This window comes from Capsicum annuum, chromosome 5 (assembly GCF_002878395.1).
Source record: "Capsicum annuum cultivar UCD-10X-F1 chromosome 5, UCD10Xv1.1, whole genome shotgun sequence".
NCBI classification, from domain to species: Eukaryota; Viridiplantae; Streptophyta; class Magnoliopsida; order Solanales; family Solanaceae; genus Capsicum; species Capsicum annuum.
This window is the reverse complement of record NC_061115.1, coordinates 3,288,213-3,301,115: the sequence shown is the minus strand read 5'-3', so window position 1 is coordinate 3,301,115 and position 12,903 is coordinate 3,288,213. Positions and strand designations below refer to the sequence as shown.

General features: G+C 32.2%; 1 protein-coding gene across 1 annotated transcript in view; it reads right to left on the bottom strand.

The window, feature by feature from the left end:
* Positions 1-8,790, bottom strand: part of LOC107871541 (receptor kinase-like protein Xa21) — a 29,281-nt gene extending 20,491 nt beyond the window's left edge. Inside the window, exon 1 of the mRNA XM_047412926.1 lies at positions 8,563-8,790. Coding sequence (XP_047268882.1) covers positions 8,563-8,790 — 228 coding nt within the window. The remainder of the gene's footprint in view (positions 1-8,562) is intronic.
* Positions 8,791-12,903: the final 4,113 nt, after the last annotated feature.

Genomic DNA, 12,903 nt, shown 5'->3' with positions numbered 1-12,903 from the left:
ATTGATTTAACAAAAATTAAAGATAAACTTACAATTTCAATTAATCTCATAGTAATTAAATTATCAACTAAGTGTATTCGTCATGATTAGAGTGATCAATATTGACCAATTTTATTTGAAATGAATCAAATTAAGTCATTATTCGTAATAACTAAATTGATATAACTAAAATTAAAGATGAATTGATAAGTTCACTTACAATTTCAATTAATCTCATAGTAATTACATGATCAATTATGTGTATTTGTCTTGAGAAGAGTGATCAATCGACCAATTTAATTTCAAATGATTCAAATTAAGTCATTATTAGTAATAAATAAATTTATTTTGACTAAATTAAAGATGAGTTGATAAGTCCACTTACAATTTGAATTAATGTATTCATCCTTAATAGAATGATCAGTTGATAAATTTTATTTAAAATAATTCAAATTAAGCAATTATTAGTAATAACTAAATTGATTTAACTAAAATTAAAGACAAGACCTTAGACAAGGGGACAAACATTTGAGTTCTCTTAAAAACATCTGAACTTTAGTATTTTAAATTATTTTCCAACATATATCCTATATGTTTGATAATTTTTAACAGATGAGTCATTTGTTGCAATAACTTAGTCTTCTGTTGCAACAGATGTCTATATTTATTTGATAATTTTCAATAGATGAGTTATTTATTGCAACAGGTTAGTCAATTGTTGCAACATATGTCTCTATTTGTTTGATCATTTCCAACAGATGTCTTTAGCTGTTTGGTCATTTTCAATAGATGTCTTTATTTATTTAGTCATTTTCAACAGACTACTCATCTTTTGCAACATGTTAGTCATCTATTGATTCATATTAAGCCATTATATTAGTAATAACTAAATTATTTAACTAGAATTAAACATGAATCAATAAGTTCAATTACAATTTTAATTAATCTCGTGGTAATTACACTATCAACTAAGTGTGTTCGTCCTGAGTAGAGTGATCAATTGACCAATTTTATTTGAAATGATTAAAACCAAACCTTAATTAGAAATAACTATATTGATTTAACTAAAGTTAAAGATGAATTAGTAAGTTGACTTACAATTTCAATTAATTTTATAGTAATTACATGATCAACTAAGTGTTTCGTCTTAAGTAGAATGATTAATTGACCAATTTTATTTGAAATAATTAAAATCAAGAAATTATTAGTAGTAATTAAATTAATTTAACTAAAATTAAATATGAATTGATAATTTTAATTATGATTCAATTAATCTCATAGTAATTACATGATTATCTAAGTGTATTCATCTTGAGTAAAGTGTTAATTGACCCATTTTATTTGAAATGATTCAAATGAAGATATTATTACTAATAACTACATTGATATAACTAAAATTAAATATGAATTGATAAGTTCAATTACGATTTCAATTATTCTCATATTAATTACACGATCATCTTAGTGTGTTCGTTATGAATAGAGTGATCAATTGACTAATTTTATTTGAAATGATTCAAATTAAGCCATTATTAGTAATAGCCAAATTGAATTAATAATTATAATTTCAATTAATCTCATAGTAAATACATGATCATTTAAATGTATAACCTATTGCAACGGATTTAATCTGTTGCAACAGATGAGTCATTTGTTGAAAATTATCAAACAGATATACACATATGTTGCAATAGATTAGTCATCTGTTGTAACAAATGTCTTTATCTGTTGGTCATTTCCAACAGATGACTAATCTGTTGCAACATATGACTTTATCTGTTTGTTATTTCCAACAGATTACTAATCTATTGCAATAGGTAACTAATCTATTGCAACAGATGTCTTTATCTGTTTGGTCATTTTCAACAGATTACTCGTCTTCTGCAACATCTTAGTCATCTATTAATTCATATTAAGCCATTATATTAGTAATAACTAAATTAATATAAAAAGATATATTTTTTTAGGAATACTCCTAAAAAATATAATTCTTGTATATAGTAGCATATTTGATCGATGATAATTCAACATTTTACGATTTTGGAATAGAGGAAAACTCAAAAGTATAATTTTTTTAATGAGAAATCGGATAATTAAGGATAGAAGTGATTATTTTTTGATATAGAATAAATATAAGAAAATTGTTAAGTTAATGAGGTAATTGATACATCTCTTTTTAAATTTTTTTAATGTAAAACATAAAAATCTATTAGAATTTTTTTTTATTTGAACTACATCTAAAATATAAATAAATTTAACTATTAAAAAAATTCATAATTATCATATATAAAAGAGGAAAAAGTAGAAGTGATGAGACATTTGTGGAAAAAGAAATTGTGGGTGGGGGACCACAACTATAAAAAATTAAGAACGTAACTTTTTGTTACGTTGAACAACTCTTTTTTTTAAGTACCTTTTTAATTGATTTGACTATTCATTGTATTTTTTCCTCAGTTATCGTGTAAAACGTAAGAAATTCTTATCTTTTATATTTTTTTTAATAAAACGTAAGAATTTCTTACGTTTTACCAAAAAAATATAAAACGTAAGAAATTCTTACGTTTTTGTAAAAGTCAACTCCGTTAGTTAACCGTTAAGAAAAAAGTAGAAAATATAATAAATTATTATGTTTAGCCTATTTTTGTAACTTTTTAAATAGGTGTCCTATTTTGGTAACTTTTTTAATTCCGTGGCTCATTTTGATTCCGTGTTCGATATATGTTGAAAAGAAATTTAAAAAACTAAAGCTCAAATATTTTTAGGAAAATTCAAACATATGTCCCCTTGTCTAAGGTCTTGTATTAAGGACTTGTCTTCAATTTTAATTAAATTAATTTAGTTCTTATTAATAATTGCTTAATTTGAATAAACAAATGACTAGCTTGCTATAAACATCTGTTGCACTAAATGACTAACTTGTTGCAACAAATAGATAATCTGTTGGAAAATAATGAAAATACTAGGGAACTCAAATATTTTTAGGAGAGCACAAATGTTTGTCCCATTGTCGTAGAGACGTCTTTAATTTTAGCTAAATCAATTTAGTTATTACTAATAATTGCTTAATTTGAATCAACAGATGACTAGCATATTGCATCAGATGATTCATCTATTGGAAATTATAAAACAAATAGAAAATCTATTGTAACAGATGGGTCAACTATTAGAAAGTAATTAAAATATTAGGGAACTTAAACGTTTTTAGGTGAACTCAAATGTTTGTCCCCTTGATCCTTTTGCATTTGATGTATGGTATATTATTTTTGTCTTCTTTACCTGTTTCATGAAATTTGTCATGTGTTTTACTTATTAGTTGAGCCCCTGTTGAATTTTTTTAAAAAATCTTTCGGTCAAATTTTGTTCGTATATCACTTGGACATTACTTCATAGCTTATTTTGTAAGTAAAATTATAATTTTTGTTGAATTTCTTATTTGGTGTATCTACTACTGCTACAATGGATAGAACTTGCAACATGAATCCAATATATGAGTAATCTATTGTAACAAGTGAGTAATTTGTTGCAATATATGACTAATCTATTGCAACAGCTGACCCATATATTGGATTCATATTACAACACTATAAAATAAATCCAACAGATGAGTAATCTGTTGCAACAGATTACTCATTTGTTGCAACAAATTAGTCATATATGTTGAAACAGATTAGTCATATATGTTGCAACAGATTACTAATATGTGCAACAGATTGGTCATATATGTTGCAACAAATACTCATCTGTTGGATTCATGTTACATGTTTTATCCATTATTAAAAAACAACAGTAGCAGACACATTCAGATGAGAAATTCAACTAAAAAATAACAACATTAAAAAAAATAACAAACACCAACAAATCAAGTTCCTCATTTTCGTCATAACTTAAAAGCCCTAACTTTTTACTTGTAAAAATTGAAAAGAAATGATGAAGAACTCGAAGTTGTTGTCGCCGACGAATGTTATCATGTCGACTGACGGTTGAAAGTAAAAAAGGAATGGGCAAGAACTCAAAACTATTTGTTGCCAGAGGTTGAAGTTGCACAAGATTGAAGGGAGAAATTTGAAAAGTTGTTGATTGGGGGAAGTTAGAGAGAGAAACTATCGAGAGAAAGAGAGAAGAGACAAAGAGATTGATTTGCAGAGGGAAGAAAGTTTTGTAGGTGTGGGTTAATTTGTAGTTTTGAAAAGATTAAAAAGTTTAGAAAATATTAATCTAGTCCACAATTAACCTAATCATGTTTTTTAATTATGTTTGACCCTTTAAATTGGTCAATGTCACCAATCCTTTATTCAAGACTTAAAAGACACCTTTCCTTCAATTTTCTCAAGTCAACTTGTATTATTAAAATTAAAAAACTTTTTTTTTAAAAGGTGTGTTATTAAGAAAGAACAAACTCTCCATATTTATATGGTCCAAGATCCATATATAAAGATAAGTTTGGAAAAAGGCTTGTGCTTGACACCTTACAAGCATATAAAGACGAATTTATGATTTAAAGTTTATAAATTACTAAGATGACTTTAAATTAATATACAATAATAAGTAGATTCATGTCAAATATTTATAAATATTTTGTGTCTCTATATGGATACAAAATTTGAACAAATTCTATTAGGTTCACATGAATCCATACCACGTTGGCTAAATACACCCATGTCCATGCCACAACCTGCAATATTAATCATCTAAGAGTAAAGCATCTAGTACCTCCTGAATTTGCTACGACACTGTCACGACCCGAACCGGAGCCCTGACCGTGACGAGCATTCCGAACCATAAAGGCCCAAAACACCCCTATCTATCTGGTAATCATGCACATAATTCATATGATAATAAGAAATGCGAAAGATACGCAATATTACGGAAACATGGTCATAAGTCAAATGAAAAATCAATAAAGGGGAAATCAATGTCCCACAACATCTATCGACATCTGAAAAACCGTCTGCGAAATCTCTATTACATGACTGAAACAAATTACTGTCTAAAAACTGGGACAAGGCCCCCAGTAGACCCAAAACTACTAAATGATAAATGAACTGACAGACATCAGGATTTCCGAAAAATAGAAGGCTCACCACTTGATTCTGCAAATCTATCGGAAGAGATCTACTGGTTATCTGGACCCCTAGACTGTGCCTCTAAATCTAGGAGGGAAGGGGGTCAATACAAAAGTACTGGTATGCAGAGAAATCAAAACAGAAATATAATATTTTTACACAATATAGGTGAGAGCCATTATAAAGCAGTTTCATATCAAATCATTTGAAAACACATGGGCATAATGTAATGATTTTTCAACACCAATGTAATGCATTTGAGATAGGTGGAATACCCTACAATTTGTAATTCCACGACTATGTGGAATCGGCCTTTTAGCTCGACGCCCGAGCCTCCAATCCAAGTAGCCGCCAGGATTTGGAGCCAGTGATACCTCCCATGTAAGCACACCTGGGAATCCCCCCATGTGAGATCACCCAAATAATTTTATTAATCCTCCCATGTAGGATACAATATCATATAACCCGCATCGGCAACTACGATTTCCAGCGATGAGCCCTTTCACTCAAACGCCTTCTTCGGATATCCACCTTTCTTATGAAAATTAATGCACTCAAACTTTGTTCAAATAAATCACATGTCATACTCTATAGGGTATCGTCATACCCGACTTGCAAGTCATCAGTATCATATCATTCTCTTCATTCAATCATCATATGCTCATATTTCAACATGAACAAAACAACCCTCTCTTTGAAAGTCAAAAACCATATCCAACATTTTATTTTTAAGACATTTTATGACATGCATTTCAAGATGATTTCAAACAATTCATATCATGTGAAAATTTAAAACAACATCATATCAAGAGAGGGTTTCCATGTAATTCATGCTAGCAATTTATCACCATTATGAAACACATACATATACATATATATATACCAAATAATTTCGGGAAAAGGCCTAAAAGGCCACAATAATATTATTAAAACATTTAAAGCATAATTATATTCATAATTTCAAAACCCCCATTGAAAAACATGAATTTTTAAAGTCCATGAGATTTTTGAGATAACCTCATGTACCTCTATATGCGAATATGATAGGTGCTTCTTGAAGCCTAAATTGCGGAGATTCCAAATCTTCAATTTGTTTAGAAAACCCATGGTTGAATCTTGAACTACTTGGGTTTTTGTTTTGAAACCCTAGAGAGATTTCTTGAACAATTTTGATGAATGAAGGTGTATTTTGGTGTCTTTGGGAACTGAATTTCGTGTTTAGGGCTAAGTAAGGGTGGAAAAGGACCATTTTGCCCCCAAAAAGGAGTGTCTAAGTCACTGGAAACCTTTACATAGGTGCTGCCTATGCTATCGCCTATGTTTACATAGGCGCCTCCTACTACTTTGAAAGGCCCTAACTTCTTGATCGGGTGCCGAATTTTAGCAAAATTGGTATCGTTGGAAAGTTAACTCAAAGACCTATCATTTGACACATAGTAAGCTCTCTAATTCGACATATATAGAGAGTTATGGTCGATGGAAGCTGACACAAATTACTACGTCCGTTAAAACTTAATCGATCGAAATAATTTCAACTCGTCCTTGAGTTGAAGGATCTCTATGGTCTAAATTCAAGCTTGAATAGATTCACATACTATGCAAATAATTAACATGCCATATTGGGATAGGATTTATGGATTTGGGATTATCAACGCATTGAAATCATGGTCCATATTGTAGCTTGAAAATACGGGGTGTTACAGACACACACCAACTTCTTGGGGTCAAGGTCCCTATAACCTCCCTGAACTAAATTTTAGCATATTTTTGTCAACTTTTTTAGCTGTTGTGGCACTTTTTTAGACGAAGTAATGATACAAGAATAGCAAGGAAAGACACAAAACATACACCAAAATATTCCACAAGTTCTACGAACCGAGGACCCTTTTGATGATCACTATCGGATTCCACAAATAAGAGCAAGAATGAAGAGATTACAAGATGTTTAACACACTAAGGCAACCAACAACCAAACTAAGTTACAAAATAAGAATAAGAACACAACAATATTGTAACAACATTTCACGGCTTCCCTCGAAACGAGATTAAACTAGTACAAACGATTACAAGAATAAAATGAACAAAGGATAGATAGTTAGACCTTGGTTGGTATAATCTTAAGAACCCAAGAACATGTGATACTCCTGGACCTTTAAAATTACACACAATGGTTAACCTAACTCCTATGTTGACACAAGAGGGACTTTACCTCCTCTAAACACCAACGTCTCAAGCCATAAATGCAAAATTGGTGATTCCACACTAGTATCACCCTAGTTTCGGGTTGCCTCCTAAAGAAAAGAGAGGACTTGTCTTTCAAAGTGTTATACAACTTACAAATATCATCAAAGTCTAAGACAAAATGATCTACAATGTTCTATTTATACTTCGTTACAACTAGAATACAAAATGAACAAAAGGCCCTTTACTGAAAAGCCTCAAAATGCCCCCCATGGAGTGTAGTATAGGTTCAATTTTGGTGTGTGTTTTAGGCCCGCTTTCGCATTTTTGTTACACACTCCAAGTCTCGGGTTCATTACACTTTCACACGTCCATCCTCATGGTAGTACTTGTATCATACTCCCCTTCTTGAAAAGGATTCGACCTCGAATCCATACCTTGCAAAATCAAGAGAATACAAACAAGCACACATCCTCATGACATAAGGGGTTAGGGTTAGCAAAAAAGAATAACACATCAACATGCCATGCCGAGGCGGAACAAACTTAAAGTATAGCCACGAGTCCTTTGTTTTAATCATGAAAAGAGTAGTATAAATGCTATAAAGGAGGTGGCTCGGGCAAGCATAAAGACAAAGGGAAAATAGACCAAGAGTAATCCTTTCCCACCCTAAGATGGTACCGGGATCAAATGGGTAGAGTAACCAACGTCTTAGGCCTCGGCCACTCTCACTTTTCACCAAGGTGCTGTCTTCAAAATTAGCATACTCTCTATATCCCTATGGAAAATATCATAAGCACAAAGAGGATAAATAAAGTTGTCACACAAGTCAACTCCAACTATGGTATGCGTGCACTCACTAGTTTCGAGTCCAACAACACTAGTAAGCTTAACTTAGGAAACACATAAAGAAAAAATAGATGGAATTTCTAAGCATGCAACACTTTCTCTTTCAAGAGAGTAGTCCCTACATAGACATAAACTATCATGGGTAGCAAAGGGATCACAAGCACAACCATCTTAGTAAAGACAATCACAATTCAGGTTTTCTAAACAATCAAGCACGTCAAGGTCATTTCCACCCAATTGATCATTGTCCACAACCTCACTAGTTTTTGGCAACTCATATACCAATGTATACCTACCTTGGTTTTCACAATGATCAACTAGTGTGTGAATACTCTCGTCACTTGGTAATGGAACCTTAGACAAGTTAGAAGTGCCAACACTAGACGGACACAAATCATTTTCACGAGGAACATCAATTTTGTCATCTAAAGGACCAACTAGTACTTACGTACCTACAACAAGAGTTGGTCCTCATGCGACCTAACAATACCAAGAGTATCACAAAAAGAGACTCGAGCACCTCCACCCTAGACAAAGCCGCAACTACACCTACTTGGCTCCTAGTAGCCACAACACAAGATTCTAAGTTCATAGAAGTGTAGGGGATAGCGTCTTTACCTCGTAGCTCACATGAGCTACAGCCTTTCTCTTGACGTGTGTCCGGGCAACCCACTTTCTCCCTTTTACCTACCATACGATCCAACCTTTCATTTGCCATAGCTAGGTCCGAGACATAGTGTCAAGGTAGGCCAAAATGACATTGGTGGCATTGTTTTCCATGGGTTGAAAGGTTGAAACCGCAGGTTCCTTTGTAATTGTACCTAAAAAAAAAGAAAAGAAAAGAACAAGCCAACAAATCAAAACACAAGTTAGTTCAAAACAACCTTACCACACTCTTACACACTTGATCGTCTCACACTTGGATTCACAAGTATTGCAAGTGGGCTTATAGTTCGTGATGAGTCTAGGGGTGAGTACTCCTTGGTGAAAATTAATTCTTTGTTTGAAGACTCAAGGAAAGTAATGTCTGAACTTGAACCAAGAAGTACTACGATTTTAAAAATGACAAAAGCACAAAAGAAATGTAGACATGAACAATGGATTCAAAGGACTAATTGACAATCTAGTAGGAGTTTACTAGTTTGTTAATTAGTTCTAGGATCAACTAGTGAAACCAAGAATCAATAATTAGAGACTAGAAAATCAAAATTTGAGCTTAATATTGACGGTAAACATTAATTAGGGTGATGTGGCAGCATGCAATTGGTCTCGATCCCACACAACTTTAGTCACAAATTAGAAATTTCATTCTTCACACAACTTGGAAGTGATGGCAATTGGTTTTGGAGGGAAAGTAAATGTCCTATGATCTTTTTCAACTTTTCAAACTCAAAAGGTGAGATTTGACTTTACTAGTCCCACAAGACAAGGTCCCTTGATTTAAGGAAAAGTGGTTGTCAAGTCTAGGAAGTGATGTGTGCAAGTCTTATCAAAACAACTTTACAACTTTTGTCTTACAACTTTTTGGATCTATTTTACACTTTTTGTTGTCTTAAGTTGTTAAGTTGTAAGAATGAATGAAGAACAAGGTGAACACAACAACCTTTTTCATTCTTTTTATCCCTATACATACGTTCCTTTATAAATTGGAAAAAGAAAATCCAAAAGAATCTTTCAAGTGGGCCCTTCTATTTTGTTCCCTTACGAAATGATTTTAAATTGGAGAAAAAAAAGTGTGGGGTAGCATAAAAGATTGACAAAAATACACTAAAATTGACTTCAAGAATAATACTGTGAAGTTTGAGTGTATCATAACAACTTTGGTCATAATTCAAGGATGTACTGAATGCTTATCTCATCATCTAATATTGCAGTATCTGATAGCAGAATGAATGGATATATAATAATAATAATAATAATAATAATAATAATAATAATAATAATAATAATAAATTAATTAATTACGTTTCAATCCCAAACATACTAAGTGAAAGTTCAATTTGCAACCTAAAGAGATGATATTAACTCTTCCGTATTACAACAACATTTAGGTCTTTGATGGTAGAGGTTCTTTTTGTATTTAGTTGGTGATAGTTCAGGTAGGATACACAAACACCTAATGGTTCAGGCATGAAACTCGCCAAAAAAAATGATATTTTAGGTGTTCTTTTAACCATTATCCCTTGATATTTTGCTAAGTCTACATGGATTCTAAGAAATTTTACATTTATTTCTAGCTTATGCCTTTTAACTCCTACAATCATCATGGTTGTACATGTTAAACAAAATTATTAAACTATTAATATTAGTATTTGTTTTCACATGTGATTCATAATGTGATCATTGCACCTTCATCACTGAACCTTCCATGGGCATATATATGTACATAGTTATTGTTTCATTGGAGGCTTCATGACTGTATGTAGTAGTTAGTTAGTGATTTAGTTGAGTTAGTTGAAGAAGTTATTAGGCAAATTTTTGTTAGTCAGTTATGCTGAGCTGCCAATGAGATGGATGTAAGCTCACTAAGCTCACTACTCTATCTATAAATAAGGGCAACAATGCTATGTACATTAGAATGGATCAATAAAATTCAATTCTACTTTCACATTTCTCTCCATTGATCATGGATGATCAAGATACATTGCTTAAATTTCACATGGTATCAGATCTATGAACTCAGTACTGAGAAAATTCAAATCACTTCTCATCTTATTCTCTGCAAATTTTTGGGAATTTGTGTGATCTCTGTTTTCTACTTCTTCTTCTTCATAGTTGTAATTCATTTTGTTGTTCAATATGTTCATCTATGGAATCTAAGATTGATCAAAGTGATCCACTTTTTATTGGTACTTTAGATAATTTTAGTGTTGTACTCGTTCCCATCAAGCTAACTAGATCATAAAATTACAATTTGTGGAATGGTTCAATGCGAATTGCCCTCTTAGGCAAGAGGAAGTATGGTTTTGTCACTGGATCATGTAGCAAGAACTTGTACAGGGAGAAACTTTATGAACAATGGAAAACATGCAATGCGATTGTCCTCTCTTGGATCATGAACACTGTTAGTGAAAGTTTGCTATCTGGCATTGTCTATGCTACAAATGCTTGTGCAGAGGGACGATCTAAAAGAACGATTTGACAAGGTAAATCTTATACGTTTCTATCAGTTGCATCATGAAATTAATATCCTAACTCAAGGTACTGATTCAATTTCAGCTTATTTCACCAAATTTAAAAGCTTATGGAGTGAGTATGATGTGTTAGTTCCTAATTCTATCTATGATTGCCCCAAATCTAAGGAATATTTAGATCATGTGTCAGCTGAGACTATTAAAATTTTTGAGTGGAGTAAATGAGTCATATGATCAAGCTCGGAGACAAATTTTACTCAAAGGAATAACTCTAACTATCAATCAGGCTTATGCCATGCTTATAGAGGATGAGATCCAGCATTCATCCTTTATGCTTATAGTGAGTGATAGATCAGAACAACTTCCCATGCAGGTGAATTGAACTTATAGTTATGGACAGGGAAGTGCAAACTACAACGGCAGAAAGTGTGATTTTTGTTACCTCTCAGGTCATACCAAAGAGAACTGTTATAAATTGATAGGCTATCCTATTGATTGGAAGAACAAGAAGAAACAAGGTTATATCGCTACTAACTCTAGGTCATATGATGGTGGTAATAACGATTCATCATATGGTGGTGGTAACAACCATTCCAGTACAATTGGAAAGCTTTCTCAGACTGCAAATGTGGTAGAAGGATAAATTGATGTTGTTGGTTCCAGTCATAATATGGGTTCTGCATCACTGGTAAAACCTCACACATTCACAGATAAAGAACACACTCAAATCATGAGCATGTTGAACAAGGATACCAAGGAAATGAAACAAGTCAATATGATAGGTATTACCACTTGTTTTTTGTCCAAAGCTTGTTCTGACTGTTGGATTGTGGATTCAGGGGATACACATCATGTGTCTACAAATAGACACATGTTCAGAGATAGTAAACGCTTAGTTCTAAGTCACAAGGACAAATTACACCTTCCTATTGGTGATGAAGTACATATTTCTCATATTGGAGAGTGTAACATTATTTCTTGTTAATGTATGTATAGTGATTACTCGTAGAGTGTGAGAAAACCTTTGAATATGAATGGAGGTCACAAGAATCTCCTAACTCTAAGACGAGTTGAAAAACAATTCTATCGATTAAGTTTTAGTGGACACTTCAACTTGGATCAACTTTTGTCGACCATAACTTCTGTTATATAGTGAACTGGGTGGCCTTCTATATATCAAATGAAAGGTATTTGAGTTATATTTCCAATTCAACTAATTTTGTCCAAATCCAACATCAGAATAAAAAGTTATGTCCAATTTACTTTGCATATCATCCTGTCAACTAAGGGACTGCTACGACCTTTTTTGTTTCCTTAGGGGTATTTTCGTCTTTTCATTCGTCTAACCTCAGCCAAAACACGAAATAAAATCAGTATTTGGGAAAAATACATCAAAAACTAACCAATTCCTCTCGAAAATACAACCCTAATCCTTTCCCCAAAGATCAAGAACCCATCCCTAAGATTAAGAATTCCAAGAAAAGGATCAAAATCTAGGTTCCATCTTTCAAACTAAATAATCTAAGGTATGTGGGTTTTCCTAAATCTACATGGGCATGGTAAATTCTTCTTAATAATGTTAAAGGTTTAGAAATCATGAATTTACAAAAAGGGATTTTGGATTTATAATTAGATTTATGCTTTTAAAGCTTTTGATGATATTGATTTCGTCTTGAGGCCTTTCCCCCAAATTCATT